Genomic DNA, 18,087 nt, shown 5'->3' with positions numbered 1-18,087 from the left:
GGGTATTACAATTTTGTTCAGGATTCAGGAACTCTCTAGGATATATATTCTTGAACTTAAACAGCCAAATTTCTGTGCAAGTTAGTCCTCAGTTTTTGAGCAAGGTTCTCCGTAGTCTAAAAAGGCCAGATTGGACGACTATATTACAAAAATGTAATAATTACGATTATAAAATTTATTTTTAAATAATTTTAATACATCAAAGTCAGACGTCTTTGTCACATAATTGTTATAGCAGTTCACTCAATCACTCATTTTTTTATATAAAGATCTGTGAAAATTGTAAAAATCTCTCTGGGTTACCTTCTCTTCCTAAATTGCTATTAAAGCTTGAATGTTTTGAGGTTTTTAGATCCTCACCAGAGCCGACACCGGTGGCTGGCCTGCATCTTGGCTTTCTTCTCGCAGCCAAACTCTCTGGAGAACTCCTCGAAGTTGGCCAGTGTCTGCATCACACGTAGCTCGTCGGCGGCATGCTCCAAATGTGCCTGCGACTGCGACCGAAGACTGGAGACAGGAGTGCGTCCGCAGAAGAACTGGGCAAAGCTGATGAAGAACAGCTGGCGCTGGCTAAACTGGGGAATTAAGGGATCGCGCGGCTCCCGCTGATCTGCCCGCACACCGAAGAACGTCTCATATGCCAGCCGCAGGGCCGCAAAGTCAGCCAGTTTCTCGTCGAGCCACTTGGAGCCGGTTGCCATCTGCTGCTGCATGCAGTTGAGTCCCTGACGGAATTGCTTGCTGGCCCCGATCTCCTCCACGGGTCCCATGATGTTGCCGAGGTCGTCGTAGTCGATTCCCGACATGTCAAAGCCATGAGCCAGCTCATGGGCCAGGGCGAACCCCATAACGGCGTGCTGTTGCAGAGCGCTGATGTTTGTATGCCACACGGGTAGCTGGAGGAGTCCGTGTGGCACCAGTACCAGGTTGCGAGGCCTCACATACAGAGGCGATGAGTTGCTAGCATCCCAGCTCTCTGCCAGGTAGCTTACGCCTCCTCGCGTTGAGTTAGTCAAGTTTGTGGAGTTTAGCGCAAGCAGATCGAAGTTGGCCACCACACGCTGACGCAGAAGCTCCAGCTGGTTCCCATAGAAGTTGTGGTCACTCAGCTCCAGATGGGCGTATTGCTGCTCGACGGTCTCCAGTTCGTCCAATTGCACAAAACCCAGTTGCAGGCGCATTGCGCGTATCTTTTGCTGAAGGATGTGCACCAGGGGAGGCGAAAGACGCAGCCGGTTCTCGGACAGGGTTTGGCCAAACCGCCGCTTAAGCCGACGGAACAGAGAGCGAATCTCAGGCTCAGAATCTGGATCGAAAAAGCGCTGGCTTATCAGCCAGCTGCTTGCCAGGGGCATTGCCCTTCGCAGGCTGGAGACGCACTCTCCGCGCGAGATCTCCGCCGGCCCTTGACTCTTGAGGAAGGCCAGCCACTTCAGCATGATATAGCTGCAGACAGTGTCCGGCGTTTGTGCCTCAACCAGTTCGCTCAGTGCCCTCAGGTAGGGTATGTTCTCGATGATCAACGTGGAGCGCAGATCCAGATCGGCGTCATCGCGTACTTGCCGCATGAAGGACAGCCAACGAAGTTGCGGAAGATAGGTGGCCAGGTAGCCCAGCTGCATTTCTCGTGGTCCCTCGTCGTCATCCAAATCCTGCAAGCGGTGCAACTTGTGCTCAAAGTCGTCCACCAGGCGGGCCAGAGCGTTCGCCGATCGCTTTGTCTGACCAATGTCCAACAGAAGCTCGATTATGGCTCCCTCCCCCATGGGCAGCGTCTCCTGGCGACTCGGTTTGTTTACGTAGAGACTGTAGGAGCGCGAGTCGTCCCACCGCGGCAGGACATCTATCCGCAGCAGTGCTCCATTCAGGCCGTGCTGCCGCAGTCTTCCCATAGTCGTTATCCAGTCAAAACTGTCGGGACGCCAGCCTCGACCCACCGATGGCCAGTGGGTAAGGTTGGAGGGTTGCAGTAGCACCAGATACTTCTTTAGGTTATAGGGCTTAAGCCGTTTGCAGGAGCGGTAGTAAAAGCGCATTTGCTCCAGCAGCATAGAGTCTCCCTCGAAGGAGCTGCTGTTGGTCCGCCTAAACAGGAGCTCTAAGCGCCGATTCAGATTGCTGTCAATCCCCTCCAAAGTGCCCGACGGCAGCAACTGCTCCTGATATCGCTCCCGCTCGCGGTCCTTGTCCCGCTCCCTTTCGCGCGGAAAGTGCTGCTCCTCTTGCTGGATCTGCCAGTTGCCACAGGCATACTGGTAGAAATTCTCGCAGGGACGGGCCTTGGTATCCATGTAGCTCTGCAGCTGGGTGGCCAGCATCTGCTGGATGCTCTGGGGGGGACGGATCTGGCGACAAGCGGTGGGCGTGGTGCGCCAGGCCAGCGAAAAGAGAAGCCAAGCCGCCAAGCTGAGCCTCAGCATGATGGTTCCGACTGTGACAAATTACAACTGGCCAGACTCTAAGTCGCCTGGATCGCGGAGACTTCGGACTAGAGCAATCCCCCGTTGCCTGTCAGTCTTCATCGTGGAATCCGCACACCGCACACTGGTTCAAGCAGTCTTATTTCCATTTAGGAACTAATAGGATTTTTATAGCTACACATCTTGCTTTGATAACAAAAATATATAGATTATGTATTTTAAGGAGTGTCTTTTTAATTATTTTAATTATTTTATAATTTTAATATTTGTTGAAAGTAAAACTCAAAGCTGTGTGCTGATTTAATAGCATTTAAATCCACTGTGCTCTGCTTGCCAGGTCGCATTCTGATTAGCCCTAAGTGGATGCTTATCAGTTTCACCTTGGCCTTGATTCCCGATTGCCGCTCATTGGGGCTGACCCACAATGGGCGTCGGATCATGGACGCGCGACGCAAAAGCTGTCATTGACCTTGCCTCACAGCTCCGATCGTACTGCTGCTGATGCTAATGCTAATACTGAAACTTGTGATTTTCTCTACTTGCAGAACCGAAACGATTCCGGGCCATCCGTCGTACAAGGCGACAATGCGACTGACGATTATCAACGTGGAGAGCAGCGACTATGGGAACTACAAGTGCGTCGCCAAAAATCCTCGGGGCGACACGGACGGCAACATAAAGCTCTACAGTGAGTGCCCGGCCATACTAGTTATTTATACCCTTTAATATTGGGCCAGAGCCACAGCCACAGCGATTCCAGGCACCGCCCGAAATGCGGTATAAATTACAGGGGGGGCGAGCTTTGGGGCTGGGGAGTGTGTGTTTAGAACGGCTGGAAATCCAAAACTGCAACATTTTGTGGCTTTAATTATGGCGTTTGTCGGTGCAGTTGATTGGTTGTGTCCCGGCCAGAGATAACCAACCATTGTTTGTGCGGTACTTTAAGGGCTTTGGCTTTAATTCTCTCACTTGCTCCCCGCTGCGCGCAGCGAGAGTGCTTTGCCCCGGAAATGAATGCAACATTTATACAGGGTTTATTCTTATCTATTGATTACCTCGTTGTGGCTGCGACAAGGTGGCAATTAAAGCCGTTGCCGGACCAATAAAGTGTCAATAATCTGTCAATTTGCTAAATCACTCCCCAGTCAATGGCCTGGCCATTTATAGTCTTGCCTGGCAGCCCCGATTTCGTTCACAAAAGTTCATAAAACAATATAAAATATCCGCTCGTTGGCGTTGGCGCCAATAAATGGCCATGGCCACCAAGAATGGCCAATGTGAAAAGGCGACAAGTTAATTTATATGTACACGCTTTTTATTTGGCTGCCGGTGGCACAACAATGGCAAGAGCCCTTACGGAAGTGGGTGTCGCTCTACCAATTAAAGGTAACAATGGCCGCTGATAATAGTGGGGGAACAGCGCCAACAATGCGAACAATGAACCTGTGACAATTTTATTGAGTGGTCAGGGGAAGATACGAACGTACCGAAGCTGGGAAGCTGGAATCTGGGAGGTGCCGGGTTTCGGGATTCCCAGCCAAGGCAAGGCCAAGTGCCAGGACCCATAAATTTCCTCAACAAATTGTCGAATTTAATGCCAAGAGAGGCCAGCCAGCCAGCCAGCCAGCCAGCCAGCCAGCCAAGAAGAAGTCGTAGAAGCTCTGGGGAAGAGGCCAAGAAATTGAAATCGAAAGGAAGGGGGCGGATGAGAAGGCTGGATTTACGTGGCCAGAAAAGAGAAGACAATTGGGTGGAAAGGCAGAAAATAGCAGTTATCGCAGATATCGAGCTGGCGGTGGGCTTTTGTACATATATGAGAGCTGTGGCTTGTGGTTAGCCGGTAAATGGAGCCGCGATTGTTCGCTGCGAATGCATCCACTCACTGATATATACACACACTCACTCTCTGAGGTATATACACACATACTGATCCATATCAAAATCTATGCCCCGCAGTGTCAAGTCCGCCGACCACACAACCGCCGCCCACAACCACAACGCTGCGGCGCACAACAACGACGACAACGGCAAACACGCTGGACGGCTACCACAACACCCCGCTAAATGGCATCGGCGGCGATGGTCCAACAAATTCGGTGATTGTGATTGACAAATGTGAGTAGTAACATCGAACTGCAGCCTCTGCTGGCAAACTAATTGACCGTGCCGCCGCTTTTGCTTCATCACTTACAGCGGGCAACAAATATCAATCGAACCTGAACGACATTGGCAAGTCGGAGCAGAAGCTGACGGGCAGCAGTCCCAAGGGCTATGACTGGTCCAAGGACAAGGGCAGTGGGAGCCGGCCCCTCCTCCTGGCGCCCGGCTGGCTCCTTGCGCTCTGTGCACTGCTGGGAACGCACTGGCGGGTTTAGAGGACTGCGACTGCGGACACACATAGAAATCGTATTAATAAAGTGCCATTAAAAACAAATCGAAATTAAAAGTGAACGCACCCGAAAAGCCGAAAACAGGAACTGCAGCGGAGCGGATGATAAACCATAAAAAATATGTACTTAATTAAGCAAATGGTTGCGCTAACGAAGTCATGCTTTGGTTTACCGTTTGCTACACATAAATATTGGATTTTATTTCGTGCAATAGCCCACTGCGTGCGGGCGTTATTCAAAAATGTGTTGGCCAAACAAAGGCAGTAAATTAATTAACCGAGCTGACTCATTCCCAGGTCGACCAGACGACACACCCTATCGCGAGGTATGAACGGGGCTTACCCATTCCCATGAATGCAGTTTAGATGCATGATTCCCATCTTTTCGCCACTTTAGTCGCATTCTCGATGCAATATTATCATCCTGGTAAGGGTATGCCCAGTGCGGTGCCAAAGCAGAGAGCAACATATGATTTTAGTCAGTCGTAAACACACACACACACATTCTGGTTAGTTAGTCGAAACATAAATTAATTTAATTGCAAAAAAAGGGAAATAAATATACATTTCAAATGTTGCCAAATTGTTAAAATACAAAGCACAGGATAAACACACTCACAAACTGTAAATAAAAAAGCATACGCATGAATGAAACCAAATACAATTGTAAATTATGTACTCGTTATAGGCGTCTCAGCGATTGCCCACTTGTGCGAGGGTAGGCAGGAAGCAATTTATGATATAGGAACTCAAAGAAAAATTAATAAGGATCCCATATAACAGGCACGCGAGACGGTATTAATCAAAAGCCAATTAATAAAGAGATGAGAGCAAACACGGAATACGAATACTGTTGATAAACACCTATGTAAGTTGGCGAGTTCGAGTGGGTTTTAATTATATATCAGTTTATTTGAACCAAGTGAGCCAGCGGCCAACATAAGTACGTTCTAAACTATACATATACAAAAATATATTTAAATACATATATCATAGGCCTTAGTTTGTGTTTCTAAACGATAAGAGTGATAATGTACATTTAAAGAAATTTGTCCCCGAACGGAGCAAGCCAGCAAGCAGCCAGCGACACAAATAAAATATCTATTTGGATTGCTTCTTACACATCAATATGTCTTTTTATTCCCGGAATCAGGGTTCCTCAGGAAGGTAGGTAGGTGGATAATATGCACAGCCAATCCCGGCAGATGACGCTCCACATATCAATAACAATTCCACTCGAATCACTGGGCTAACAAGTGACCAAGGAACGCATAAATGCTTATCCTGCCCTACTGTCGAGTGCAACGAGTTTCTATTTTTATTTGATCCTGTGTTGGCGCAGCACTTGGCGGAGCACGTGAAATTGTTATTGAGCCGAGGGCGCGCCTCCTTCTCGACTCCTGCAAACTGCACAAATATCCTTGCTCCCGGCTGGTCAGGGAGTGCCTGGAGTGCAGGAGACATTCGTATTTTCTTGGCGGGGGAAAAAGAACAAACATTTATTTTTTCTAAAAAACCCTGATGCTCTTGGACTCCTACGTGGCGTGTGCACAGCGAAAACAAAGCCCAGACATGCCGAAGAGCTTTGGGAGGGCATCAGGATTCAAGTGGCGTCTTAGCGAGTTCTCTATCCCTGGGAACAACTCGACTTGGTTGAGTCAGCCTAAATCTATGATATGGCGAATATCAACCTCTCCCGAAAGTATGCTTCCACCAGTGAATAAATCGTTGTGTTTCGTTTTAGTTATTTATTTGTATTATTTAAATCTTAAAAACATTAAATGTTGGTGTCTAGAAACTTATGAAATAGAGGAACTTATTCTAAAGGAACCATTTTAAACCTCCACGGCCCGACGATCCAGCAGAGTGTCGAGTATCTTGTCCATGTGCTCGCTGCAGTTGGCCAGGCAAATGTCCGCATACTCGCTGAGGAAGTACATGAAGCTCTCAAGCTGCTCCATCGAACAGGCGCGGAAGCCATCGTCGCGTCCAATATTGTCGATGGCCCGAATGATGGAGCGCAGCTTGTGGACATACTCCGGCGTGTTGCGGCAGTGCTCCAACGAGCCGTCCGCCAGATTGGCGGGCTTCTCGTAGCTGCGGATCCTTTGCTCTACGCTCCGGAGTTTGCTTTGCTGCTGCTTCAGCGTCTGCATCATCTGGGGCACGGACATGACAGGAGCAGAGGAAGCGGCACCTGGATCCGACTTGGCAAACAGCTCGTCCAGGGGCACTGCCTCGTAGTCCAGAGAGAACATGTCGGGCGAGAAGGACAGCCTTCCGCTGTTGTTGCTGAAGCTGTCAGACTCGAACTCCGTCTGGTCCAGGTCGCTGGTCTTTATGGTCTGATTGGCGTTGCCGCTGTTGTTGGGCCAGGAGTACTTGCTGCGTCCTTCCAGGCCATTGCTGGCGCCAGTCTGCAGACCCACCAGCATGCTGTAGCTGCTCTCGATGGAATACTTCTGGGTGGTGGGCCAGAACTCAGGAACGCTGCTGAACTCGATGTGATCCACTCCGAAGCGCAAGTCCGATTTTTCAGAGTCGAGGAAGGCGAATAGCTTCTCCACCTTTTCGCCTGTCATCAGCTTGCCGCTGAACGGCACGGCCAAGTCTCCGCTGGCGAACCAATAGTGGGAGCAGCCCTGGACGCTGGGAGGACGATCCGGTAATGACTGCCGGGCCGAGCACGAGCTTCCTCCGCCTCGGATGAACTTGTGCCCGTCGATGCCGAAGGCCAGGTCCCGTGTCTCCCAGCTCTTCTGGGTGAATATCTCATACAGAAGGCGTAGGCGCTCGGGGCTGTTGTAGAATATCTCCAGGGATACGGTGAAGTCGCCGGCAGAGATCCAGAACATCGATTGTGTTTTCGCAGCCGGCATCTCATCCTGAGAGGAGTTAATATCAACGGTAGGAGCATTGGCAAAGAACTCGCGCTCGCTGCAGGGCGTGGAGGGAGTTGTGGAAATGCCCTCCAGATCGAGTGGCTGGTCCTCACGAATCACCTGCATTGCCACGGAGCTGCGTCGCGGTCTCTCCTGGTTAGGAATGGGACTGAACAGTTGCTGTTGGGCCGGACTAGAGCCGGTGCGGCCCTTGACGGGCGTCGAGAAACAGGAGGGTTTCGAGCCACTGTTGCCAAAGGAGGATCGTCGCATTGGGCTGCTGTCCATCGGATCGTTTGAGCACGTTTCGAAGCCCTGGTCTATAAAGCTGTCCCGCAGGGGCTGAGCCAGTGACTGCCTTGGAGTATGGGCGGGGGACTGATCACTGTCGGCATTCGGCGACGGAGAGGACATCACGGTCAGGGTGTAGGCCGACTTGATCTTCCGAGGAGAGTTCACGTGGCGCATCAGTGACTTGTCCAGCTCTATGTAGCTCTGTTCGGGCAGAGTGGAGGCTGCCTCCATCTTCTTCTTGCTGGGTGCTGAGGTAGGTGGCTTGTAATCCGAATCGGAATCGGTAGAAGTGATTGCATTCGCTGTGGCCTCCACAATGGAGTTCTCCTTCTTCCAGGTCAGGGTGCGGCGCATCTTCTTCTTGCGAGGAGGACGCTGGGGCTTGGCAAAATCGAAGTGAGTCTGCTCTTGGCTTTCCTTGGGAGTTTCCGGCTGAGATTCGTCGCTGGTTATCTGGAGGGAGGAAAAGGGATTGGTTAATACACATTCTTTCAATCCACCTCTCTTTAGACTTACCTTTGGCAGTGTTGACAACCCGGATTCGCTCTCTTCAGCTTCGGATTGCTTGCAGCTGGAAGCACTGGACTGGGTTTGACTCAAGCTTGGTCGGGGAGCAGGAACTGGCGGAGCCTGTCGCTTCACCCGGCGCGGAGTGGTCTTGACTATCTGTGCCTGGGCCGTGTCCACCTCCTTCTCCTCGACATTTTCGTCCTCCTTGGCCTTGTGCTCTAGCTCCAATTTGGCTATGGCCTCCTCTAGTAGTTGCTCCACGGCGGTCTTCTGGGTGCTATCGCCCATGGAAGCGGCGCTCGTCTCAGGCAGCGGCTGCTCTTCCTCGGTGGCTATCTCAATGGGCTGCAGGCTATTCGACACACTAGTGATATCGAACTGCACGCCGTTCTCCGTGCTGAGCCAGCTGTAGAACAGGGTTTCCAGTTGCTCGTTTTGAAAAAACATTTGGCTCTCGCTTCCGCTGCGTTCCTGGCGGGTGCGCCGGATCTTTTTCGGTGGGGCATAGGCCTCTGTGGGCAGAGATCTGCGAATGGCGTCCAGATTCCGCTTCTGGGATGTTTCTCGGACTTGACTGTCGCTGTTAGGTTCCAGGCAACGACGGGTGCGAGGACGCGGCACCCTGCCTTCCGGACTCGGCTTCAGGATCACCGTAAGCGTACTCACATGCAGTTCGGAGATGGGTGTCTCCGGCTTGCTCTCAGTCGGTTTGGATGGCGAATGTCCCCCGGGGCGCGGTGGCGAACCCTGTTCTAGAACGCACTTGGCCTCCAGTTCCTGCGCCAAGTGCTTGACACTGGCCTGCTGCTCCGCCACTACCTCGCCACGAGCCATCTGCTTCTTCACCTTCGCCTTGAGACCCGCGGCATGGGCATTAAACTTGGGATGCTTGGCCGCCATGTCGCCCACGAATTTGTTGAACAACAGTGCCTTGTCTTTCACGCTTAGCTCGCGGAATACCTCCTCGGCCACCAGGCAGGGGCCACTGTTCGAGGTCTCCGTCTTGAGGTGAGATTGGGGCTGGGGCTTTGCCTCCGGCGACAACTCGTTCTGGAGCTGGACGTACTGTGGCTCTTCGGCACGGCGCATCACCTGGCTAATCTTCGAGTTGAATAGCTGGGCCATTTCCTTTACCTTCATGGGCAGCGTTGCTGTGGTCTTTCCAGGTGCCCTGGAGGCGCCACGTGGGGTGTGCATCTCAGGCTGCTGCTCGTACTTCTGCTTCAGTTCGCTGATCTTCTGCTTGCCACTCAGCTTCGGCTTGGGTGGAGTTACCGGTTCCGACTGGATGCCGAGCTTGGCAATGGCGCTGGCCACTTTTCCCGAGCAGGCGGCCATCTTGGAGGCCTCCAGGCTCTTGGTGGGTGTGACTGGCACCTCCTCGTCAAAATACTTCATAAGATTCTCAATGCTGGACAGGTCCAGGTCCGTGACCTGAACACGGCCAGGCGTCACATACGAGTTCTGATGCTCCAGGGCCGTAAGAAAGCGGTCGTCATCTAGCGAGGAGATCTCGAATAGCTCCTCCCGGGTCATGGTGGCCCGGAGTAGACCGCAGGCATTGCCAGCGTCTCCGTAATGGCTGGATCGACGACGCTCCTCGATTTCCGCATTCAGCTGCAGCAGCTCGCTGAGATCCTCGCTATTCATGGCCGCCGTGTCCACGATCATCTCGCTGTGCTTGTTGTTTGGTGTAGAATTGCTCAGAACCATAATGATTTTCGCTTTTGGATTTGATGTTCACGTTAGACGTTGCAGTTTGTAACTGTGCCCTTCTGATGCCGAGCTACAGTTCTTATAGTAATCGCAGGTAAAAGCTAGCATCTAGCGAGCGCTGGTAACAGGTAGAGAGATGCCTTTTCCCTAAGTTGAAATCTAGGCGCGGATTAAATGACGGTTATCCCGCTACCTCCGATTCGCGTTGATCCGCTGATCACCGATCAGGTAAGCCCCACTGTCACAGCTGCCAACCTAATGGATTTCCCGCGGTAACAGTAATTTAATTGCCTTCGCGAACCTTCCAGGAAAGTCCAAGCCCAGTTGACCTGATCAGTTGCTGAAATTGCAAATTATTTATGGCCTTAAAGTGAAATGCAGGGCGAATCTATTCCTCCTCAGCAGAAAAGGAAAATAAAGATGCACGGACGGCAGCTGTCAAGAAGGCTATTAAATCCCAATTCCAATTAACACCTCGTGTGCGGCAACTGGGAATGCCTAGACCCCAGCATCATTGCATACCAAGCGTAAAAATCTCGCCCGAAAATGGGAATACTAACAAGACCCAAGCGAGTTGCAGTCACAATAAAAATCACACACTGAAATTTCTGCATCTTGTGACTTGGGAAGGGGAACGGTTCAAGCCAAACCTGGAGGAGGATGTCGCACGTTATGCCAACTGAACTTTGTTTGCCATTTACCACCTTATGCAAATCACTTTGAAAGCAGTAAATTCGAATGAACAGAGATTGGGAGAGAGAGCTCAGGTGCCAAAAGAGGTCTGATGGGGTCCCACATGCCAAGATGACTGCTGTGAAAGGAAATGCCTCGTTATTGTATCATCAGTGACATAGTCGGGCCTTTAAATAGACTGTTTCAATTTGCTAATAGCCACGTGGCATATTTTCATGCATGGCAGCGACTTTGTCTAGACAACAAATTCACCAAGTAGGACTCAATGGGACTCAATGGGCGAGAAAGTAAAAGGTTTCCCACAATTTTTCCCCAACACTCCGTCGTTTATTTGTTTGGCCTGTGCTTTCAATAACTTTAATATCGTCGTTTGTGCGGCGCAGAGACGTCGGAAATTGAATTGAATTACTTCGAGTGCGAGTAACTTGAGAGTGGACTGAAAAACTGAAGAGCGATGTGCGAGAGTTTTTCCTCTGTCTCTGGCTTTTAAAAGTAAGAGCAGTCCGTGGACTGCGGATACTGTGGAGTGGAAACGAACCGCAGATATACTTTTAATGCCAAAGAAAATGGGGAGAAGTAACAGCGATTAAGTGCTGGGCATCGAAAATGAGATACCTGGTAAACAATTCATGAGATTATCCCCATTTGGGGATGTATTAAAATCGAATTAATTACGGATTATTCGGAACATACTATTAAAAGGATTTCTGTACTTTTGAGTCATGCATAAATTTCAACAAGGGCCACTTCGTACATTAACTTTCCTCCGGGATGAGAAATTCCTCATCCGCTTGACCGTGATCAGCGTGACGCAAAGAATTCGCTCTGATAGCATCGATAAGACTCCAGAAGCGATGTCGAACCGCCCCGCGAAGCGTGCTTGAAATATGAATTGGGTGCTCCAACGAGGCGCCATCTCTGGCGGCGATGCAGTGAAGCGAGCTGTGCCGCCACTTCCAGCTTCCAGCTACCAACTACCAACGACCAGCTACCAGAGGCTCCAAGCTGCGGAAGTGTTGTGTTGCCATTGACCCGTTAACGACTCGCATTCTTCTCGAATCCCTTTGGCCCCGGCTGCGGGATGGCACGGGATGCGCAGATTAATTTTCGTTTGCCGTTTGCCGCTCTTTTAATATATTAATAAATTAAATTGCATATTTCGCTTTATACGGCATACCGCTTTGGCCGAACTGACGCGGCCTTTTGTCTATATGGCATTTAATGAGTTATGTGCCGAAAAAGTGAAATTTTTAATATAAATAATTATCGCATGATTTTCTCTTTGATACACATGGCACCCAGGTCGCGTTCTTTGGCGTTGCCAACGCATAAACACATTTAAAGCATTTTCAATAAATTTGCATAAATTCGCGGGACGTCTCCCTGATTTATATAGCAAGGTATTTTCGCCAGTTAAAGCAACGTGTGTTTTAAATCGATTAATTAATTAATATTGCGGCATTTTTAGTGTGCCGCTAATGGATAAATAAAAGAGTGTCTCCTTCTTTATGCCAAATTGCAAATTAATTAAAACGCATTCATTTAATATTAAACGAGGGATTGAACTTCGCTGATTAGGAGCCGCTGATGTGTATAATCACAAAAAAGATTCGCAATGAATATGAAATATTCTGTGTTTATTCCGGCGAAGCTTAAGCGAGATTTCACATATAAGTGAAATTTAACCTAAGGAATATACTTAGGGGAAACAACGCAGGTTCAGAAAAATAAGAAATATAATTAGACTCTAGAGAGAGGCACACAAAATAACGATTCAATTGTATTCGATTAAAGAACCCAAAGCACCTTTGACAAGCCCCCCATCCGGAGACCGAGAGATCGCAAAAGCATGGTTAGAGCATTATCTGAACACGAACATAAATGGGAACATACTATATATTATAGACGGGGCACTGGGTGGTGGTTCCGAGGCAGAGCTTGTCTCGTGCTTAAGGTTAATCGGAATCATGAATTGCAGTTTCAATTGCGTCATTTATTAATTCGAAGCTCTTATCAGGCGCCTTCAGAGCGGCGATCTTAACTAATAACTAAAATTCGAATTAATACAATTAATAATAGTATTGAGTTGAGTGTCATCCACCATACACTGACAGATGTTTAAAAGCATTTGTTTTGTACTACCAAGGAAAGTATTAATATTATTGCCACATCCGGTCTTAGTGATCTTAGGCTTGTATCAGATTATAGTTAATTTATTATACATTATTTTGTAAATGATTGTTATTATTAAATAAATTTTAAGAAGAGTTTATAATTAACTTAGGAACCAATGGTATACAATATTAAATTCGAAGACTAAACTATTTAAGCGATCCAGATACATACATTAAGACATAATTTTTAGCATTGACATACAAAATTCTAACCAAATTCCCCATAGAAGTTTTCAAGTAATGACCATTTTCAGAGTCTTCTCCAATTTTTTCCAGTGTGCTTATCTAACCTCGTCACACCAAACGAAAAGACGTATTTAAAACGCTGATAAGCTAACCAAGCGAAAAAAGAGCCGAGCTGCAAGAAGCTCGCTCCTGTGTGGGTAAGTATTTCGTATAGCCAGCAGCAGGGAGAGTGAAAATGCGAATACGGAATCTACATAAAATCGAAACCGCGTGAAACGAGTTTTTAGTTGTATTTAAGCAAGCGGCAATCGCGCAACATTCGCTCGAAATAAACCAAGAATCAGTCGCCGTCGTGTTGAATTGATTAAAACAGAAGCGTTTCCTTCTCGTCGGACATGTTTGCATCTATGCAGCAAAGAAAGCATCAAATCAAAATCAAGGAACGCCAACGCGCCTTAGTCAGCATATGAAATCAGCTGAAAGTTCCCACCAGAAGTGTGATAAATCCAAATCAGCCAGTCTGAAGATAATAAATTCTAGAAAAATGGCCTCAAGGCTGTGGACACTCTTTCTATTCCTGGCCAGTGCCAACCACGTCTACAGTGCTCCGTACACAACACATCTAAACCGTAGTTGTCCGTACCACAACAGCTGCAGTCCGGGAGTCAACCAGCAACACATCGAGCGGCTACTGAGCTACGTGGACAACGAGAAGCAGCCTTGTGACGACTTCTACGCCTATGCCTGCGGAAAGTGGCGAGAAAAGCACGGGAGCGATGCCACTGCCACCACTATGAGCGAGGCCCAGATCAACGAAAATTACGCGGAGCTCTTCGCTGAGCTGCGGCACAATTCCAGCTATTTCGAATTTCCCATGTTCAGGAAGCTGGCAACCCACTTTCAGGATTGCCTTGCTCTGGACAAGCCCCACCTGTCCCGCTACCTGGAGCTGCTGGACCACAAGCTACCCGAGTCCCTGAAGACTACGCACTGGTCGGAGCTGCTGGCTGTCCTGGGCCAGTACGGCTACCACGGCCATTTTGTGCTACTGGAGGTTAGATGGCACAACGCCACACACCACATGCTCTTCCTGTTGCCGCACAACCACCACCTCAGTCTGAATCTCACCCCCGACATCTACGATGCGCTGAGTCGCCACGGCCTGTCCGACGGAGCTTGGCCACCTTACGAGCAGCTCCGGGAACAGTTCAGACTCTTGGAGCAAAACTTAACCAGCCTGGAGAGGTCTAAGATACCCGACGACAGCTTTACCAATCGCAGTCTGGAGGAGATTCAAGCGGAAGTGCCCGGTGTGGAGTGGGGCCGGATCTTAAGAAAGCAGCTGAACAGAACGGTGGGAGGCAATCAAGCCTTCCAAGTGGACGACCTGGCGGCCATCAAGCGCCTGGTGGAGTATCTCAATCAAGCCGACAATCTGCTGCTCAACCGCTACAGCTTGGCGAGGTTTCTTAGCCATCTCGTGAGCCTGCCGCACAACCCGCTGGCCGAATGGAGTCCGGGTAGTAAGTCGCTGTCTCTTCGCTGCATCCGCCACATGCGCCGCTCCCTCTACCTGCCGATGAACTACGTCTACGAGCACAGATTCTACGCCCACCGTCGAAGAGCCGATGAGCTCGTCATCCACCGAGTGTTCGAGCAGCTGCAAGGCCAGCTGGAGCTGAACTTGGACAACAATCCATTGAACCTAAGCCAGGAGCTGGTGTCGTCGTTGAAGGCCAAAGTGCACTTCATGCGCATCAACGTGGGCAACTTGCCGCCCAATGTGTCCGAACAGTTCTACTGGGAGGTCGATCGCCGGTGGATCGTGGGCCACGACTTCTACGAGAATCACCTGAACAGCCTGCTCTTCTACTACTCGGTCGTCTCTGATCTGGAGGGCACCAAGAACCAGACGGAGCGCGCCATCTGGTACAGTTTCAATATGCACCAGCCCGAGTTTCCCGACAACATAGACGCCACGCCGTACTTCTACTGCCTGGGCGACATCATATTTGTGCCGTACTCCTACGTCCGGCTGCCCTTCTTCCACGCCGACTTCTGGCCGGCGCTGCTCTACGGGGACCTGGCCAACACCCTTGGCCACGAGATGATGCACGCCCTCGACACGGACCTGGTCGACTACGATGCGTGGGGTCACATGAGTAACTTTAGCGACCAGCTCGTTCTGGTGCCGCGCTATACGGACGCAGTGAGATGCCTCAATGACAGCGCCGTGATGCTGAACGAGCGCGCCGCGGACGTCAGTGGATCCCGGCTGGCGCTGCACACCTACGGAGGCGACTGGATGGACAATCCGGATGACGGGCGCCTCTACTTCCTGCAGTTTGCGCACTTTTTCTGCGGCGACGAGGGCGACATATACCATGACACGGGCAGCCAGCGGCTCAACTATGCCCTCAGCCAGGTGCCGAAGTTCGCCGAGGTGTTCGGGTGCCAGAGCGGAACGGGGATGAACTCCGCGGAGCAGTGTCCCTTCTGGTAGCGCAAGGAGACCCCTTCTCTTAGTTGGTGTATAGCTTTAATTAGAAACCCCCAAGTATTGTGAATAAATTTCCATGTTTAGAAACTGAGAACGCTTCCCTTCTGCTTTCGTATGCGGCGGACAGACTCCCAGTCAGTGCCGACAAGGCAGACAAGTTAATTTTCAATTACGTGCCCTACGTGAGCGACCGAAAAATCGGCGCAGAGTGCGGACCACAAGATGCCCCTACCCGGTGGGTCCTTGTAGGACTCAAGCCCGGCCGAGACGACGTGCGAAACTGCAGGCAGCAGCAAAACCTTTCAGTCGTCCTGCATCGACACACACAAAAATTTGCTAGCTTCCGTGGCACGGCAAGAGTCGAGCACAGATACAGGGATACAGGTATACGTGTCCCTGTTTGCCCACGGTGCGTATTTCCCAGCGTGTTTTTATTTATTTGCTAATTAGTACGCTTCCTGTCGCTCCTCATCTGTGTGTGTGTGTCAAAACAGAAAGAGAAACAGAAACCAAATACAGAGCACAGCATTCGAATCCGAGTCAAGTTGGGCCCCGTCAACTAGGCAACTTGTTGAAGGTCGTTGCGCGTATTACTCATACGCCGCATGGGTGGGAGGCGCGTGGCTGGCGCCCGGGCTTTCACCTGGCAACCGCATTAATAGACCGTTAACTACCAGCCGGGAACGCTGCACGTGAGCCGCGTGACAAGCAGGGGTCAAATCCAAGTCGTGGGCCATCTCTGATGAATGGATGTCTGTCAGTCTGCCTTTGCCTCGCGACAGAATCCCAGAATTAAAGCGATTCGCTGATGAAGAACAATTGTTGTATTCGCAGGAACATATAGTACATAAGGCAATGAATTAAACATAGATGGTGATTTTTTATAGGTCAACGCATGATAGTGATCCAGCAACAAGCGGTCCATTTATCCCTTAGTATTAGTATAAATAGAAAAAACCAAACCAAAAAATATTCATTTAATAAAAAGCATTATAACTTTGAACCTTGATTATACATATATTCTCTATTATTTCTAAATTAGTTTACGGCTAAGCTTAAAAGTAAAAGCTATAAGCATAAGTTGGCCTTTATCCAATTATATTATTTACCAGGGCTTCTTGGCAGTCTGAGGTCTGAATTAATGAGCTGTTTACCCCTGTCTGGAGTGCCGAGTCCAATGTTTTCAGATTTTACGGCGACCGGGAAGCGAGACGCATGTCGGAACATATATCGCCCCTCTGTCGCTCCGCTCGCCTTATCAGCGCGGGCTTTCATTCATTCATGTAAGTCAAATGTATTCCCCATACATTAAGTCCGATGGGCTTGCCTTATAATTGGGTTTAAAATAAACCGCTTCGCCGGCAAAAAGCGCGAGTTCGAGTGACGCAATCCAGCTGGGAAATTGCGCATAGTGTGAATCGGAAGCCGTTGCCGCCGCCACACATAGTCAGTACCATGCTCATATTCCAGGTCAGGGGCTTTGCTGGGATTTGGGGTCCGGCGTCACGTGCTCCGTGGTTGCTGGCCGGAATCCGTCGAGGGAAACACGTGTTGCTCGCTGGGGGTACGAGGGCAACGACTGGCCGGTTCCGCATTGATTGATTGCTCGGCGGGAATGGGACATTGACGGACTGACGGCGCGGCGGCTGATGAAATCACTGTTCGCCGGGCCGTCACTATAAACCGGGAGTGGGCTTGTAATTGGAATAAGCAAATTTCGCAGCGATATATTAGTGCCAACAGCGGGGAGAGACCTCTCTTGTGCGCGGCACGAATGTCCGACTCAGCGATTAATTAGTTCAATTTCAATTGTTGTTGCGACAAACTTCATGATAACCTGCACCACCCTAATTAACCCACACACACACACACACACAGGAAGGGGAGCCGCTCCCAGCTCATCCCCCACCCGCACGAGTTCCCAAAACAAATGCGCAAAATGCCAGGCTCGGCGCCATCAACACAACATCCAGAAGCCAGAAATCTGCGGCTAGTCCTCGGGCTCCCGTGTCAGCGACAGAGCCATTGGCTGCTATTCGAGGCTCACCCATGATGTGTCTGTCCGACGGCCTGCCGCCCTGTCTAGTTAGTCCACAAAGCCAAGCCGCGTGTGTTTATTATATAACAGTCTCCCGGTCCCCCGAATCTTTCCCCACTCCCGATGGCTTGTCGCGGCATCACCACAATGTTTCCAAATGTTTTTCGCCGGGTTTTCGGAGATTGGTTTGTCTATTATTTTTGTCTGTTTGAGTAACTACATATGTACATACATATGTATGTGCCATTTGTCCAGCCGATTTCTGTTTGCCGTTGTTAGCATCAT

The 18,087-nt window shown here is 49.9% G+C and overlaps 4 protein-coding genes across 4 annotated transcripts in view; 2 read left to right on the top strand and 2 right to left on the bottom strand.

Annotated features, from left to right (window-relative positions):
• The window catches only part of DIP-epsilon (Dpr-interacting protein epsilon), a 35,453-nt gene extending 29,560 nt beyond the window's left edge, over positions 1-5,893 (top strand). The window contains exons 7-9 of the mRNA XM_017178374.3: positions 2,966-3,108; positions 4,377-4,535; positions 4,614-5,893. Coding sequence (XP_017033863.1) covers positions 2,966-3,108; positions 4,377-4,535; positions 4,614-4,795 — 484 coding nt within the window. The 3' untranslated portion in view covers positions 4,796-5,893. The remainder of the gene's footprint in view (positions 1-2,965; positions 3,109-4,376; positions 4,536-4,613) is intronic.
• On the bottom strand, positions 24-2,460 carry Nepl5 (Neprilysin-like 5). The gene has a single exon (XM_017178373.3). The coding sequence runs from the start codon at positions 2,418-2,420 to the stop codon at positions 357-359; it is 2,064 nt and encodes a 687-aa protein (XP_017033862.1). The 5' UTR covers positions 2,421-2,460; the 3' UTR covers positions 24-356.
• A 751-nt stretch (positions 5,894-6,644) lies between the features above and the next one.
• Positions 6,645-10,208, bottom strand: slam (slow as molasses). The gene is made up of 2 exons (XM_017178462.2): positions 8,502-10,208; positions 6,645-8,438 (listed from the first exon to the last, which is right to left on the bottom strand). The coding sequence occupies exons 1-2, from the start codon at positions 10,206-10,208 to the stop codon at positions 6,645-6,647; spliced, it is 3,501 nt and encodes a 1,166-aa protein (XP_017033951.1).
• A 3,280-nt stretch (positions 10,209-13,488) lies between these two features.
• Nepl4 (Neprilysin-like 4) lies at positions 13,489-16,773 on the top strand. The gene is made up of 2 exons (XM_017178461.3): positions 13,489-16,173; positions 16,259-16,773. The coding sequence occupies exon 1, from the start codon at positions 13,731-13,733 to the stop codon at positions 15,765-15,767; it is 2,037 nt and encodes a 678-aa protein (XP_017033950.1). The 5' UTR covers positions 13,489-13,730; the 3' UTR covers positions 15,768-16,173; positions 16,259-16,773.
• Positions 16,774-18,087: the final 1,314 nt, after the last annotated feature.

Source organism: Drosophila kikkawai, chromosome 2L (genome assembly GCF_030179895.1).
Source record: "Drosophila kikkawai strain 14028-0561.14 chromosome 2L, DkikHiC1v2, whole genome shotgun sequence".
NCBI lineage: Eukaryota > Metazoa > Arthropoda > Insecta > Diptera > Drosophilidae > Drosophila > Drosophila kikkawai.
The sequence above is the reverse complement of the archived record's forward strand: the minus strand, read 5'-3'. Positions and strand labels throughout refer to the sequence as shown.